This window comes from Manis pentadactyla, chromosome 16 (assembly GCF_030020395.1).
Source record: "Manis pentadactyla isolate mManPen7 chromosome 16, mManPen7.hap1, whole genome shotgun sequence".
In the NCBI taxonomy this organism is placed as follows: Eukaryota; Metazoa; Chordata; class Mammalia; order Pholidota; family Manidae; genus Manis; species Manis pentadactyla.
In genome coordinates, this window is record NC_080034.1 from 25689372 (window position 1) to 25707052 (window position 17681).

The 17681-nt window shown below is 37.8% G+C and overlaps 2 protein-coding genes across 9 annotated transcripts in view; one reads left to right on the forward strand and one right to left on the reverse strand.

Moving 5' to 3' along the window:
* SLC25A27 (solute carrier family 25 member 27) overlaps nt 1-1798 on the reverse strand; it is a 28507-nt gene extending 26709 nt beyond the window's left edge. For 3 of the 5 annotated variants that reach the window (XR_008994499.1, XM_036927401.2, XM_036927398.2), the window contains exon 1: nt 1503-1798. Coding sequence is in view for 3 of the 5 variants with exons in the window: in XM_036927401.2 (XP_036783296.1) it covers nt 1503-1608 (106 nt within the window). In the remaining 2 variants the exon portion in view is untranslated. The remainder of the gene's footprint in view (nt 1-1502) is intronic. The other 2 variants (XR_008994500.1, XM_036927399.2) reach the window with 1 other exon arrangement.
* Nucleotides 1799-2030: 232 nt separating this feature from the next.
* LOC118933274 (24-hydroxycholesterol 7-alpha-hydroxylase) overlaps nt 2031-17681 on the forward strand; it is a 90988-nt gene continuing 75337 nt past the window's right edge. For 2 of the 4 annotated variants that reach the window (XM_036927397.2, XM_057494397.1), the window contains exons 1-2: nt 2032-2406; nt 11838-11973. In XM_036927397.2, the coding sequence (XP_036783292.2) occupies nt 2230-2406; nt 11838-11973 (313 nt within the window). In that variant the 5' untranslated portion in view covers nt 2032-2229. Of the gene's footprint in view, nt 2407-11837; nt 11974-17681 lie in introns of all 4 variants that reach the window. The other 2 variants (XM_057494398.1, XM_036927396.2) reach the window with 2 other exon arrangements.

The window sequence follows — 17681 nt, forward strand, 5'->3', positions numbered from 1 at the left end:
TTTCCCTAAAAAAAAGTAGTTTGCATATAGAGAAGTCAAGCATTGCTTTATTAACATATGAACCCTGAAACGTCCTAAGATACAGGAACCTTTGTATTAGCATGGGTTATAACTCTCTAATTTTGGTTTTCTTGCTGGTTACTTAATGCTCAGATTCTGATTCTAAATTGTTTTGTACTCAAAACCATCTCATATTTTGATTCCCCCACCTCTATTACCAGCCCCCACATAATTCTCCACACAAATTTTTAACAGAAGGAATATTCCTTTACAAAAGTCATTGGTCACTGGGGAAACATAAGGTTTAAAAAAAAAACCCTGGAAATCTATCTAATAATTCAGCAATCTGGTTTTAAATTTTTTAAAAAGATGGTGAATTGCATTTCAGTAAAAACAATTAATAATAAAAATTCCCCATCAGCATTGGTGGTGGTGAGGTGGAGCATGGAGTCCAAAGGGCAAGTATGGATGGAGAAGCACAAAGGGCAAAACAATAGATTACGGCTGGCTCTGCTGAAAATTCAAAATAAAAACTCATTTTAGAACAGGACAAACTAACATTTACAAATGATAACACCCCAGAGCAGCTTTTTTTTTTTTAATGGTCAAGAAAATGAAAGGATAAGCTTAAAATGCACAGTGAATGTTTCATAGGGAACACGTAGGCATTCTATTCCTAAATCCTTCGACAAAACACCACCTGCTTACGGAAGGGCATCATAATTCTCTTGAGGTGGCCTCTTGGGTTTTCTCTGACTTGCTGATGTAGATGTCCATCTCCTGTGCTCTATGATACTTAATAATACCTTCATTATACTAAGTAGCACAATGTCATGGTCTCTGCATGTCTCCCCACCAGCTTTTAAGAAGGTCGGAGCTGTGTCTTCTTAACTGTATCTCTATAGTCTCTAGCACTGTAGTAATTATAATGTCCCAATTAATTATGGGTGTCCTGCCTTGGGTTTAGAATATATATTGATTTCTCAGAACCCTTCAAGATAAACACAGTGTAGATGAGCTAAGCTCAAAGAGGTCCACTGGCAAATCTTGAACCTAAGTCCCACAGGCTGGGTCCACAACTTGGACTCAAGGAACAACGACATACTGAGGCTGTGCAAGAATATAAATCACAGAGATTACCTCAATAATGATGAAAAGCGGATTGTGTCTTTAAAAAGATCATGCTCACGAAAGGGAAAATGATTCCTATTGAGGAACGACAGCTCGTGAAGCTTCTTAAAGTACACATTCAGACACGATAGCACACTTCTGATAGAGACTTAATTGGGAAGGAAGAGCCCTTAGTGACCTCCAGTCTCTCCTCCTCACAAAGCTGGCCTTGCGCCCCCCTGCGACATCTGCCAGACACGGGTGAAGAGGGCGCAAGCCCGAGGGCAGCTCACGCCGGGAACGCAGCTGCCCGTCCCCCGCCCGTCCCGCAGCCACCCCCATCGCGGCGCATGGACGACAGCGCGGGAGCCCAGGCGTGGGCGGCCGGATACCTAGCTCGGCCACGGTAGCCGCGCAGCCAGACAGAAGGAACTTGCTCGCTCGGGGCCATCTCTGGGCGAGCGGCCGTAGCCTCTCCTCATCCTCTGGAACCGACATTCAGCCGCACGACAGAACGACAATGCACGCCTTCTGGCAGGCGCCCCTCACCGCGGCTGGCCTGCCACCCTGCCAGGGCTGCCCGTCCTCAACCGGTGAGCGGCGGGGCAGGAAGCATTTCCCTCGCTCGGCTCGGCCGTGCGGATCCGGCAAACACGTAGCCCTCCTGGCTGCCCCAGGTTGGAATGGTCCAGCGGAGGGCGAGCAGGAAAACAAGGAGCAGCCCACGAGGCTTCTGGGAGATGTAGTCCGCCGCGCTGCGCGCCTCTGGGGCCGCCTTTTCTGATTGGCCTAGAGAGAGGGCCCCGTTGCACAACCCACCGGTCTCCTTGGCAACAGAGCCTGTTCTTTCCTCATCCTCCACCCTCGCGCCGCTTAGGTCTAGCCCCAGTGGCCAGACTGGAGAGAGAAGTGGAGGTGGGAGGGAGCAGTGTTGTAAAAGTCATCTAAAAAGTGGGGCGGGGACAGGAGACTACAGTTAAGAGGCGAACAAACTGCGGAAATTGCCCCTGACAAGTTGGGAGGTCCAGTGAGTACTCTTTGCTAGAGGGAAGGAGAAAGTCCGAGCAGCGGACTTTACCTTTTTCTGATTTCGGAAGGTGCAAGACCAAAACACAAAACATGGAATTAATTTCCCCAACAGTGATTATAATCCTTGGTTGCGTTGCTCTTTTAATTCTCATTAAGTGGAAGAATTTGCGCGAACCCCCGTGCATAAGGGGCTGGATTCCTTGGATTGGAGCTGGATTTGAGTTTGGGAAAGCTCCTCTAGAATTTGTAGAGAAAGCGAGAATCAAGGTATGTGGCTTTAGCGGTTGGGGTTTCTGGAGGTGGTAATGTTTTCTTTTTTTCTTTCTTGCGTTGAATCTCAAGTGCGCTGTTGGAATACGAGGAGAATACCTGCTGCCCACAATTAAAGGATCTAGTCACTTATGAATTCTTCGACTGCAAATCAACAACTATTCCTTATGCAATGTTTTGCGAAAGAGATTTTTATCCGTTATGAAATACATTATAGCTTGTAGCTGCCTTTTTGGAAGTAAAGACTGATTTGTAAACGCTAGTTACTTCGTCATAATTTAAAAATACTAAGTATATATCTATTAACTAAATCCTGCAATAATTGGGAAAGACAGAAATAGGATACAGTTAATTTCAATTTCTAAAAACGCACAATAGATTTGTATTGAAATTGGAGTTAACACCAAGGGACTGAAAAATTCCTTGCATATTTGGTCTTTACGAATTTAGCAGCACTGTATTTTCAGCTGGTGTTATTACTTGGTGATGAGGAGATCCATTTTTACTGCATACTGAGGATATTAGTATTCCTTGTAGTAGATAGAGGCTTTTGTGCTTAAAATAGCTTTCAAATATAGTATATCTTCCACAAATTGTATATAAGTCACTGCCAACTTTCTTTAAGCTAATGCTTCAGTGAACAGTCTTGTGTGTATGTATATTGTGTAGTTGTGCTTTTTCACACTAATCTGATTGTTTACTCAGAATAAATTCCTAAAAGTGAAATTGCCTAATCAAAGGACATGAACATTTAGATTGTTTATATTACTTGTGCTACCATTACAAAGGGATGTGACAATTTACACTTTTTCTTTTCCTTTGGGTGTAGGGGATTGCCTAGCTCTTCATATCCTGACCTACACTAGATACCATAATTCTTGCTAGTGTGATAGACGAAAAATGATATGTTTTAAAGAAATACTGTTTTGTCTCCCATAGCCTTCTTTAGGCGTATGTTTTTGATAAGTTTTAAGGAACATTTTTACAAGCTTGTCTCGGAAAGTCAAGCAAGGTCACAAAGATTATTCTGCTTTTTTTTTTTCCTAAAAGGTTTATAATTCTGTGTTTTACACTTAGGTCTATGACTCACTTTGAGTTAGTATTTTTGTAAGGTATAATAAGTAAAGGGTGAGGTTCATTTTTTTCCTAATTGTTCCAGTATCATTTCTTGAAGGACTTTGCTTTTCTCATTAAATTGCTTTTGCAGCTTTTCAAAAATTAACTGACCACATAGGTGTAGCTCTGTCTCAAGCCTTTCTATCCTATTCCATTGATATTTATGCCCATTCCTTTGTTAATAGTATAGTCTTAAATTCTATAATTTTATAGTAAGTCTTTAAGTCCCATAGTGAAAGTTCTCCATAGTTTTTTGTAATTGACAGGGCATTTACAATTATTTACATTTTAATGGACATTTTAGTATTGGCTTGACAATATCTATAATACAGGCTTCTGGAATTGCGATTGGCAATTTGTTAAATCTATAGAAAAACTGGAGGACAACTGACTTTTTAACAATATTAAATCATCCAATCTATGAATGCTGTGCATTACTCCATTTATTTAGCTATGAAATTTCTTTCAGAAATTTCTGTAGTTTTTTTGTGATGAAGTCTTGCCTGTCACATTGTCTGTGATTGTTAATTACTTTCTTAAGTATTTTATATTTTTGAGGCTGTTGCAGATAAAATTATTTTTGCTTTTGTTTTCCAGTTGTATCCTGCTGGCACATAAAAACAATACATTGTTTTTTATGTGTTAACTTTGTACTCTGCAACCTTTCAAAACTCACCTATTAGTTCTAGTAGTTGCTTTGTAGATTCCTTAGGATTTTTATACATGAACAATCTGTCCTGCAAACAGATAAACTTACTTTGCTTTCTTATTTTTATACCATTTATTTCTTTTTCTTGCATTCTTACAATCAGTAGGACCTCTAATATATTGTTGAATAGAAGGGCAAGAATATTAGCTTGCTTTTTTCCTAATTAGGAAGAAAGTATTAATATTTCACTATTACATTTGGTATTAGCTATCAGTTTTTCAAAGGTTACTGTTTCGGTTCTGACCTTCAACCCATACCCAGGAATCACAGACCAGTGAAATAAATAGTGATTTCCTGTCTGTTTACTTCTGCACTGCTCTCTCCTCTCTGGAGTTTTGTAGTCCACTTAGTTCTTATTGTTTCCCCAACTCTCTTATGCCTTTAACAAAAAGATCTTTGTAACTTATCCCTCTTTTCCTAGTTGCTGGTGAGATCCTTGACTGTTTGGTTCTACTTCATCCTACGCAGAAACAGAAATACCTGCATTTGTTTTAAAAGCTGCAATGTATCCCCTGAATCACAGTATACTTAAACAGCTACTGAATGTTTGACATGGTTTGTTTCCCATGCTTTTCTATTATAAATAATGTAGCAACAAATGTCATTTCTATGTGTGCATGTACATCTGTAGAGTAAATTAACAGATTGAAAGTGTAAAACCATTTGTAATTCAGAGTGAAATAGGAAATCATCTTGAGTATTTTGAGCAGAGGAGTCATGTGATATGATTTAACTCTTAAAGGGTCACTTTGGCTTCTGTTAAAAATAGGAACCTAAGAGTAAGAGAAAGAAGGTAATTTGAAGCTTATTGCAATAATTCAAGCTTGAGATTATGGTGGCTTGGACCACGGTGATAGCAGTGGAAGTTTGAGAACTGGCTGGATATATTTTGAAGACAGAAGCAGCAGGGCTTACTGGTGGATTGAATGTAGCGTGTAAAAGAAGGTAAAAAGTCAAAGGTGACTCCAAGAAGTTTGGCTTGAGAAGCTAGAAAATGGAATTGCCATCAGGTAAAATGGGCAAGATTGCAAGAACTCATTGGGAGGGAAGATCAGAAGTTCAGCTTTAGATACGTAGGAGTTTGCGATGTGGACCTCCGAGTGGAGATGTTGAGTTAAGCTGTTGGATAAATGAATTTGGAGTTTGAGAAAGAGGTCCAATTATGTGTAGATTCAATCTCTTTTACCTGTCTTCTGTAGGGGTCATTTCCCCTGCAGTTCTTGTAACATGTTCATTTCTTTTTCATATCTCTACTCTCTCTTCTTTAGACTCTGTTTGCTGTGGGGTGTCCTTTGTTCTTCTCATAATTGTTGTTTATTCTAAAATATCTTAATCATTTCTTCTTTCTTTACTGAGTTCCTTTATTTCCTAATTTCCCTCTGTTATCTGGCTGTTTCTTCCATCATTTCTTTTATTTCTGCTTCATTTATTTCCTTCAAAGCTGCAATTATTACATTAATATTTTAAATTCACAGAAGTAATTTTGCATTACAGGTTTTACTTTCTCTATGACAAAATAGAGTTTCTTCATCTATAAAGAAGTTCTTCTCTGTCCTCCCCCCTTTTTATTTAGAATTTTTCTCACAGTACTGAATTTTTCCTTTTTGTTTAACCATATTTTAAGGAGTTGGACTAGCTGTCAGCAGGAGGTTTTGGTCGTGACAGTTGCTTTCTAGGTTTTTCAGCTTCGGTTTTCTATCCTACCTTACTACAGTGAAAATATAATGCCTGTGTGCATCCATGGTTCCTTTGCATTTTAGGATCTAATCTTCCAGACTTGAGCACTCACTGCCTTTCTTCTATAGCCACTGCTACTAAAGAGTTGCAGCCCTTGCAGGTGTTCTCTTCACTTTTAGAAGATCATGCTTTCTGGAGCCTTCTGAAAACTTTCTGTGTCATATTTTGCTGTCTCTCTCAATATCCATGGCCTGTTTATCTTAGCTTATGTCACAGTGGTTCCAGCTCTGTGTATTGCCTTCTCCTAGCTCAGAGTGTACATTTCTGGGCTTTTCCATTGTTGAGCCTCCTGCACACTCCTAATTCTTTCCCACCATACTGCTATAGCTTCTAGTGCAAGTTCTGCTGGTTTCAGATGCTGTGACCATACTTTAGTAGATTTTCTCCTTCTTGTTTAGCTCAATATGTTGCTCATGCATGCATTTGCTTCATTCTTCTGTGGCTCTGTGTACTTTCCAGGAAAAAAATGGGACAATTCAGGAAGAAGTTGCACAATGTCTCTACCAATATTGGATATGTACCTTCTTTAAAAAAGTTTTTTTTTCAGATAGAGTCATATATTCTAAAGACATAAACATATGTGCAGTGAAAAATATTCCTCTTATCTCTGTCCTCCAACTGTGTAGTTTCCTTCCCAACCAAGAATGTTTCCATTCTCTTGTGTAACTTTCAGAGATGTTCTATGAATTTAAACAATGAGTTAGGGATGTTCTGAAAAGATAATGTAGTTGTACTTTTCCCTATTCCTCCCACGAAAAACAGCTAAATAATATTTGGACATTATGGATAGAATATTGGACAGATAGATAGAATCTGAGGAGCAATATGGCAGCAAGTTCCCTGGGTTTTCTTTCTGCTTCATATATCTAAATTGTTTTCTAGAAAATCCAGCAACCTGAAGATGTCAGTGGGCACAGGACAAAACATAAACAACAAGAAAAACATACTCTTTCTAGCTAAAGGGCCAGGAAAAGAAGAGCCTAGCAAGACAGAAAACTTTTAGATAATAATTGTTCTACTCTAGCCAAATACCACAGAAAAAAATTATGCCCTTACCTCAGTTAGCAAATACCAAGTGAAAGAGTAGCCATAAAGCCTGGCCAGGCTGTAATGAAGTAACCCTCCCCCTCCTAGAAGGGGTAGTGTCAGAGGAAGCCTCAAGAAGAGTTACCCCTTTCAATCCTGCTCGGCAGTAAGGTCATCCCCACTACAGTGTTAATGGAGACCACCTCAGGAGCTTGGACCTCACCACCACCCAACAATAATGAGGGGTCCCCTTCTATTCACTGGGGTGATGATCCATGAGCCCTAGAGAGTGAGGATTTCAATTACTATTTAGCAATAAAGAGGCTACCCCTGAACACCTCCTCACCCACAGGCCAGTGGAGGTCATGCAGAAGCAGTGATGAGGAACCCCTCCTCTACTAGTTAGAGTGATATAAGAACCTAGTAGGGAAAATTACCTTTCACCCCAACCAGCAGTAACAAGGAGTCCTTTTCTGCCCATGTGTAAATGAAGACTGAAAGAAGAACCTAAATTGCTAGCCCCTACTTGGCAATAATGAGGTGGCATCCCCTTACCACACCATAATGTTAAAGGAAGCCTGGAAAAACATAAGATTTAAATAAAATTCAAAGTGTCATACATAATACCCTGAATGTACATATTTCAACAGAAAAAAATTACTTCTTATACTAAGAACCAGGAGGAGCTCAATTTGAATAAAAAAAGACAATCAACAGATGACACAGTTATAGGAATTGTCTGACAAGGATGCAATGGAAAGTACTAAGCCATAAAAGGAATGAAACCTTGCTATTTGTGATAACACAGATGGACCTAGAGGGTATTATGCTAAGTGAAATTAAATCCAACAGAGAAAGACAAATACTGTGTGATTTCACTTATATGTGGTTTCTAAAAAAACAAAATAAATGAGCAAACAAAACTGAAGTAGACACATAAACACAGAGAACAAACTGGTGGTTGCCAGAGGAGGGAGAGGGGATCAGTGAAATAGAAAAATAAATAAATTAAAAAAATAAAATAGCAGACGTAAACACTAATATATCAGTAGTTGCATTAAGTTATAAATGGTACAAATACAATTATAGAAGACAGATATTTGCAAAATGGAGTTTAAAGAATGACCCAACTATGTGATATATAATAGAAACTCACTTCAAATAAATGAAATAGACAGTTTGAAAACAAAAATGTGGAATAAGATACATTAGGTGAGCAATAGTCAAAAGAAAGTAGGAGTGTCTATATTAATATCAGCTAAAATAGTTTCAGAGCAAAGAAAATTACCAGAGACAGAGAGAAATGTCATATAGTGATAAAAGGGTCAGTGTACCAAGAAGAATTAGCAGTCCTAAATGTGTATGCACCAAATAGCAGAGCTGTGAATTACATGACACAAAACCTGGTGGAACTGAAAGAAGAGACAAATCCACATGTATAGTTGGACACTTCAACAACCCTTTCTCCCCAGGTGGTGGAATAGCTAGACAGAAAGTCAGCTAGACTATACATGACCCCCAACCAAAAGAACCTAATGAATACTTACAGAACATTCTACCTAACAGAGGTGGGTGTTCATTCTTTTCAAGTGCCCATGAAATATATATCTAGGTAGATCATATACAGGGCCATAAACCTCACAAAATTCAAAAAAATTGAATCATACAGTATGTTCTCTGACTGTAATGGAAAACAACTAGGAATAAATAACAGAAAGATAATGGGAGACTCTCTAAACACTTGGGAACTAAACAACATACCTCTACATAGTCGAATCAAAGGGAAAGTCTCAAGGGAGATTTTTTAAAAGTATATATATATATATACACACATATATATATGAAAATAAAGCAATGCTGATGGAAAGTTTATACCACTAAATATTTACATTATGAAAGAGGATTAAGTCTGAAATCAATAATCAAAGCTTCTCCTTCAACCCCCTCCTCACAATAGGGCAAAATAAACCCAAAGCAAGTATAAGGAAGGAATTATTAAAGAACAGAAATCAATGAAACTGAAAACAAAAACAATGGATAAAACCAAAGAAAGAGCCAGTTCTTCGAAGAGATCACTAGCGTTGAAAGACCTCATGTAAGACTGACAAAAGAAAACCAGAGAGAAGACACAGATTACCATTATCAGGAATAAAACAGGGCATATCACTGCAGGCCCTGCAAACATCAAAAAGATGATATGAGAACACCATGAGCAACCCTACACATAATAAATTTGACAACTTAGATGAAATAGAACAGTTCCACCAAAAACACAAACTATAGCTCTTCAGTATGAAAGAGATAATTTGAATAGCCCTGTACTATTTAAGAAATTGAATATCTAACTTTAAAGCTTCTCCACCAAATCTTTAAGCCCAGATGGTTTTGCTGGAGAATTATGACAAATGTTTAAAGAGGAATCAACATAAATTTTACGCAATCTCTTCCAGAAAGTAGAATAGAGGACTTCCTACGGCATTTTGTGAAGCTAGGATTACCCTGATACCAAACGAGATAAAGATAGTGCAAAGAAGAAAACTACAGACCAATATCCCCTATGAATATTGATGCAGAAATCTTTAACAAAATATCAGCAAATAAAACCCAGAAATACAGTTTACCCTTGAATAACACAGATTTGAACTGCATGGATCCACTTATACACAGATTTTTAAAATAAATACTGTATAATACTGTAAATGTATTTTCTCTTAAGAAAACAATTTTCTTAATAACATTTTCTTTTCTCAGTTTATTTACGAATACAGTATGTAATATAGAAAACATACAGAATATGTGTTAATCAACTATGTTATCAGTAAGGCTTCCAGGCAATGGTAGCTATTAGTAGTTAAGTTTGGGAGGAATCAGAAGTTACACAAGGATTTTTTACTGCACTGGGGGCCAGCACCCCAACCCCTATGTTGTTCAAAGCTTAACAGTATATAAAAATTATATCCCCTTTATCAAGTGGGGTCTATTTCAGGAATTCAAGACTGGTGTGATATTTGAAAATCAGTTAGTGTGAGCCACCATATTAACAGGCCAAAGAAAAGAAGGCCCATAATCATGTTAACTGATATAGGAAAAGCATTTGACAAAATTCAACACCCATTCATGGTTTTAAAATACTCTCAGGAAAGTAGTAGTACTAGAGGGGAGCTTCTTCAATTTGAATAAGAATATCGACAAAAATCCTACAGCTAACAGCCATCTTAATGGTGAAAAAATAAATGCTTCATCTAGGTGTAACAAAGCAAGGGTGTCTACTGTCACCACTCTTATTTCGCACAGTGCTGGAAGTTCTGATGAGTGCAATAAAGCAAGAAAAAAGACATTCGGAAAGGAAGAAATAAAACTGTATGTATTTGCAGATGACAGTTGTCTACCAAGAAAATCTCAAGGAGTCTACAAAAAATCTTCTGGGACTAATAAATGAGTTCAGCAATGTCAGAAGGTACAAAGCCAACAGAGAAAAATCAATTATATTGCTACCTACTACCAATGAACATGTGGAGATGTAATTAAAAATATAACCATTTACAATCACTCAAAGGGAAAGAAATATTTAGGTAAAAATGTAACAAAATATGTATAGGGTTGTATACAGAAAACTATAAAACATTGATGAAAGAAATCAAAGGTCTTAATGAAAAGATACACTGTGGGGGTGTTCATGGACTGTAAAGATGTAAATTCTCCCTAAATCGGTGTATAGTTTTAATGTAAGTCCTATCAAATTCTAAGCATGGTTTTCTTTAGATATAGCCAAGATTAGTCAAAAATATTTATGGAAAGACAAAGGAGCAAGAATAGCTAAAACAGTTTTGAAAACAAATAATAAAATGGTAGGAGTCACTCAATTTCTAGGTTAATTATACAGCTACAGTTATCAAATCTGTGTAGAACTGGTGGAGGGACAGATACAAGGGCCCATGAAACAGAATAGAGAACTCGGAAATAGACCCACACAAATGCTCAACTGCTGTTAGACAAAGGTACAAAGGCAATTCAGTGGAGTAAGGACAACCTTTTTAAGAAATGGCAATGAAGCACTTGGATTCCAATAAGCCAAACACATGAAAAAAGATTCAACATCATTAACCATTTAGGGATATGCAAATCAAAACCACAATGAGATATCACTACACATCTATCAGAATAGCTAAATAAAAAATAGGTATAACATCCAAATGCCAATGAGGATACAGAGAACTAGATCACTCATATATTGCTAGTAGAAATTAAAATGGTCCCACCACTCTGGAAAATAGTTTGGCAGCTTCTTAAACAATGAAACAACCAGCTACCATATGACCCAGGAATTGCCTTTCTGGGCATTTATCCTAGAGAAACAAAAACTTGTGTTCACATAAAAACCTGCACATGAACATTCATAGCAACTTTATTTGCAATAGACCAAACTAAAAAGAACACCAACATCCTTCAGTAATGTTTAAACCAACTGTAGCACACCCACACCAAAGAATACTTCTCAGAAATACAAACAATGAACTCTTGATATATAAAACAACCTACGTGGATCTTTTGATATAAGTCTGATATAAATTATAATTATCTCTAATTATTATTTCATGCTACAAGAAAGGAAAGTGCCAGCACAGTAATAATAACATGATACTTAAGGAAGTATTTAGGACAGAATAAATAAGGATTTATATAATTTAGATTTGGCAGAATCAGTCAACATTAAGATATATAACCATAATAATTTGTATGTTGACTATAATTTCAGCATTAGTGTTCTGGCATAACCCATGGCCCAGTAACTTATATATCAGAAGTGCTTACTAATCTATGTTTATGTGTTTTCTTTCAGTATGGACCAATATTTACTGTCTTTGCTATGGGTATCCGAATGACCTTTGTTACTGAAGAAGAGGGAGTTAACGTGTTTCTCAAATCCAAAGATGTAGATTTTGAACTAGCAGTGCAAAATCCTGTCTACCGTACAGGTAAAGAATGTTTCAGATCGTTCATTTGAAATACAACATTGGAAGCCAAGAGTAGTTTAGGTAGCAATTACAGTCTCACTTATCAAGAATGATGAGGGCCCATTATTTTATTCTTTAGAGATAGGAGAGAAGAGTATATGATGAGTTTGGTTATTGAAGATCAAATTATTGGCAGCCTAATATATTTAAATCTCAATTAGACACGTATTAGAGAGGAGGTTACCATACTAATGTTTACTGGAAAATATTTGAAATCTGTATCCTGTTATAGCTCCCAAGATGTGGTTAACTGTCATGCTGCTTTGTGTACAATGTTCTACTGGCTTTAGCTCTTGTCTTAATCACATGTTGCTACTCAGCTCCCTGAAAGTAGAATTCCACTACTCAGTGAGCTCTTTTCTTTATTTATTTTTATTTTTTATTTTGGTATCATTAATCTACAATTACATGAAGAACGTTATGTTTACTAGGCTCCCCCCTTCACCAAGTCCCCCCTGACATACCCCTTCACAGTCACTGTCCATCTGTGTAGTAAGACGCTGTGAAATCACTACTTGTCTTCTCTGTGTTGCAAAGCCCTCCCCATGTCCCCCACGCACTATACATGCTAATCGTAATGCCCCCTTTCTTTTTCCCCACCCTTATCCCTCCTTTCCCTCCCATCCTCCCCAGTCCCTTTCCCTTTGGTAACTGTTAGTCCATTCTTGGGTTCTGTGATTCTGCTGCTGTTTTGTTCATTCAGTTTTCCTTTGTTCTTATACTCCACATATGAGTGAAAACATTTGGCACTTGTCTTTCTCCACCTGGCTTATTTCACTGAGCATAATACCCTCTAGCTCCATCCCTGTTGTTGCGAATGGTAGGATCTGTTTTTTTCTTATGGCTGAGTAATATTCCATTGTGTATATGTACCACATCTTCTTTATCCATTCATCTACTGATGGACATTTAGGTTGCTTCCATATCTTGGCTATTGTAAATAGTGCAGCGATAAACATAGGGGTGCATCTGTCTTTTTCAAACCGGAGTGCTGCATTCTTAGGGTAAATTCCTAGAAGTGGAATTTCTGGGTCAAATGGTATTTCTATTTTGAGCATTCTGAGGAACCTCCATACTGCTTTCCACAATGGTTGAACTAGTTTACATTCCCAACAGCAGTGTAGGAGGGTTCCCCTTTGTCCACACCCTTGCCAACATTTGTTGTTGTTTGTCTTTTCAATGATGGCGATCCTTACTGGTGTGAGGTGATATCTCATTGTGGTTTTAATTTGCATTTCTCTGATGATTAGTGATGTGGAGCATCTTTTCATGTGCCTGTTGACCATTTGGATTTCTTCTTTAGAGAACTGTCTATTCAGCTCCTCTGCCCATTTTTTAATTGGATTATTTGCTTTTTGTTTGTTGAGGTGTGTGAGCTCTTTATATATTTTGGATGTCAATCCTTTATCAGATCTGTCATTTATGAATATGTTCTCCCATAATGTAGGATACCTTTTTGTTCTATTGATGGTGTCCTTTGCTGTACAGAAGCTTTTCAGCTGGTATAGTCCCACTTGTTCATTTTTGCCTTTGTTTCCCTTGCCCAGGGAGATATGTTCATGAGGAAGTCACTCATATTTATGTCCGTGAGATTTTTGCCTATGTTTTTTTCTAAGAGTTTTATGGTTTCATGACTTACATTTAGGTCTTTAATCCATTTGGAGTTTACTTTTGTGTATGGGGTTACACAGTGATCCAGTTTCATTCTCTTACATGTAGCTGTCCAGTTTTGCCTGCACCATCTGTTGAAGAGACTGTCATTTCCCCATTGTATGTCCATGACTCCCTTATCATATATTAATTGGCCATATATGTTTGGGTTAATGTCTGGAGTCTCTATTCTGTTCCATTGGTCTGTGGCTCTGTTCTTGTGCCAGTACCAAATTGTCTTGATTACTGTGGCTTTGTAGTACAGCTTGAAGTTGGGTAGCAAGATCCCCCCCCCACTTTACTCTTCCTTCTCAGGATTGCTTTGGCTATTCGGGGTCTTTGATGGTTCCATAAGAATTTTTGAACTATTTTGTTCCAGTTCATTGAAGAAAGCTGTTGGTAATTTGATAGGGATTGCATCGAATCTGTATATTGCTTTGGGCAGGATGGCCATTTTGACAATATTAATTCTTCCTAGCCAGGAGCATGGGATGAGTTTCCATTTGTTAGTGACCTCTTTAATTTCTCTTAAGAGTGTCTTGTAGTTTTCAGGGTTTAGGTCTTTCACTTCCTTGGTTAGGTTTATTGCTAGGTATTTTATTCTTTTTGATGCTATTGTGAACGGAATTGTTTTCCTGATTTCTCTTTCTATTAGTTCATTGTTAGTGTATAGGAAAGCTACAGATTTTTGTGTGTTAATTTTGTATCCTGCAACTTTGCTGAATTCCTATATTAGTTCTAGAGTTTTGCAGTGGAGTCTTTAGGGTTTTTTATATACAATATCATGTCATCTGCAAATAGTGATGGTTTGACTTCTTCTTTACGAATCTGGATTCCTTGTATTTCTTTGTTTTGTCTGATTGCCGTGGCTAGGACCTCCAGTACTATGTTGAATAACAGTGGGGAGAGTGGGCATCCCTGTCTTGTTCCCAATCACAGAGGAAAAGCTTTCAGCCTCTCACTGTACAGTATGATGTTAGCTGTGGGTTTATCAGATATGGTCTTTGTTATGTTGAGGTACTTGCCCTCTATACCCATTTTGTTGAGAGTTTTTATCATGAATGGATGTTGAATTTTATCGAATGCTTTTTCAGCATCTATGGAGATGATCATGTGGTTTTTGTCGTTCTTTTTGTTGATGTGGTGGATGATGTTGATGGATTTTCCAATGTTGTACCATCCTTGCATCCCTGGGATGAATCCCACTTGGTCATGGTGTATGATCCTCTTGATACAGTTTTGAATTCAGTTTGCTAATATTTTGTTGAGTATTTTTGCATCTACGTTCATCAGGGATATTTGTCTGTTGTTTTCTTTTTTGGTGGGGGTCTTTGCCTGGTTTTGGTATTAAGGTAATGTTGGCTTCATAGAATGAGTTTGGGAGTATTCCCTCCTCTTCTATTTTTTGGAAAACTTTAAGGAGAATGGGTGTTATGTCTTCTCTGTATGTTTGATAAAATTCCAAGGTAAATCCATCTGGCCCAGGGGTTTTGTTCTTGGGTAGTTTTTTGATTACCACTTCAATTTCGTTGCTGGTAATTGGTCTGTTTAGATTTCTGTTTCTTTCTGAGTCAGTCTTGAAAGGTTGTATTTTTCTAGGAAGTTGTCCATTTCTCCTAGGTTTTCCAGCTTGTTAGCATATAGGTTTTCATAGTATTCTTTAATAATTCTTTGTATTTCTGTGGGGTCCTTCGTGATTTTTTCTTTCTCATTTCTGATTCTGTTGATGTGTGTTGACTCTCTTTTCCTCTTAATAAGTCTGGCTAGAAGCTTATCTATTTTGTTTATTTTCTCGAAGAACCAGCTCTTGGTTTCATTGATTTTTTCTATTGTTTTATTCTTCTCAATTTTATTTATTTCTTCTCTGATCTTTATTATGTCCCTCCATCTGATGACCTTAGGCCTTATTTGTTCTTCTTTTTCCAATTTCGATAATTGTGACATTAGATTATTCATTTGGGTTTGTTCTTCCTTCTTTAAATATGCCTGGATTGCTATATACTTTCCTCTTAAGACTGCTTTTGCTGTGTCCCACAGAAGTTGGGGCTTTGTGTTGTTGTTATCATTTGTTTCCATATATTGCTGAATCTCCATTTTAATTTGGTCGTTGATCCATTGATTATTTAGGAGCATGTTGTTTAGCCTCCATGTGTTTGTGAGCCTTTTTGCTTTCTTTGTACAATTTATTTCTAGTTTTATACCTTTGTGGTCTGAAAAGTTGGTTGGTAGGATTTCAATCTTTTGGAATTTACTGAGGCTCTTTTTGTGGCCTACTATGTGGTCTATTCTGGAGAATGTTCCATGTGCACTTGAGAAGAATGTGTATCCTGTTGCTTTTGGTTGTAGAGTTCTGTAGATGTCTATTAGGTCCATCTGTTCTAGTGTGTTGTTCAGTGCCTCTGTGTCCTTACTTATTTTCTGTCTGGTGGATCTGTCCCTTGGAGTGAGTGGTGTGTTAAAGTCTCCCAAAATGAATGCATTGCATTCTATTTCCTCCTTTAATTCTGTTAGTATTTGTTTCACACATATTGGTGTTCCCGTATTGGGTGCATATATGTTTATAATGGTTATATCCTCTTGCTGGCCTGAGCCCTTTATCATTATGTAGTGTCCTTCTTTATCTCTTGTTACTTTCTTTATTTTGAAGTCTATTTTGTCTGATACTAGTATTGCAACACCTGCTTTTTTCTCCCTATTGTTTGCATGAAATATCTTTTTCCATCCCTTGACTTTTAATCTGTGCATGTCTTTGGGTTTGAGGTGAGTCTCTTGTAAGCAGCATATAGATGGGTCTTGATTTCTTATCCATTCTATTACTCTGTGTCTTTTGATTGGTGCATTCAGTCCATTTACATTTAGGGTGATTATTGAAAGATATGTACTTATTGCCATTGCAGGCTTTAGATTCGTGGTTACCAAAGGTTCAAGGTGAGCTTGTTTACTACCTTACTGTCTAACTTAACTTGCTTATTGAGCTATTATAAACACAGTCTGATGATTATTTGTCTCCCTTCTTATTCCTCCTCCTCCATTCTTCATATGTTGGGTGTTTTGTTCTGTGCTCTTTTTAGGAGTGCTCCCATCTAGAGCAGTCCCTCTAAGATACCCTGTAGAGGATACCTTGTGGAAGGCAAATTCCCTCAACTTTTGCTTGTCTGGGAATTGTTTAATCCCTCCTTCATATTTAAATGATAATCGTGCTGGATACAGTATCCTTGGTTCAAGGCCCTTCTGTTTAATTGCATTAAATATATCATGCCATTCTCTTCTGGCCTGTAAGGTTTCTGTTGAGAAGTCTGATGATAGCCTGATGGGTTTTCCTTTGTAGGTGACCTTTTTTCTCTCTCTGGCTGCCTTTATACTCTGTCCTTTTCCTTGATCTTTGCCATTTTAATTATTATGTGTCTTGGTGTTGTCCTCTTTGGGTCCCGTCTCTCAGGAGTTCTTTGTGCCTCTGTGGTCTGAGCAACTATTTCCTCCTCCAGTTTGGGGAAGTTCTCAGCAATTATTTCTTCAAAGACACTTTCTGTCCCTTTTTCTCTCTCTTCTTCCTCTGGTACCCCTATAATGTGGATATTGTTCCTTTTGGATTGGTTACACAGTTCTCTTATTGTTGTTTCATTCCTGGAGATCCTTTTATCTCTCTCTGCGTCAGCTTCTATGTGTCCCTGTTCTCTGGTTTCTATTCCATCAATGGCCTCTTGCATCTTATCCATTCTGCTTATAAATCCTTCCAGAGTTTGTTTCACTTCTGTAATCTCCCTCCGGACGTCTGTAACCTCCCTCTGGACTTCATCCCTTAGCTCTTGCATATTTCTCTGCAGTTCTGTCAGCATGTTTATGATTTTTATTTTGAATTCTTTTTCAGGGAGACTGGTCAGGTCTGCCTCTGCAGATCCTTTCTCAGGTGTTGTTTGCATTATCTTGGACTGGCCTAAATTTTTTGCCTTTTCATGGTGATAGCGGTGGCTGTAGGCAGGTTGTGGGTGTGTCAGCTGGGAGAAGAAAGTCCTTTCCTG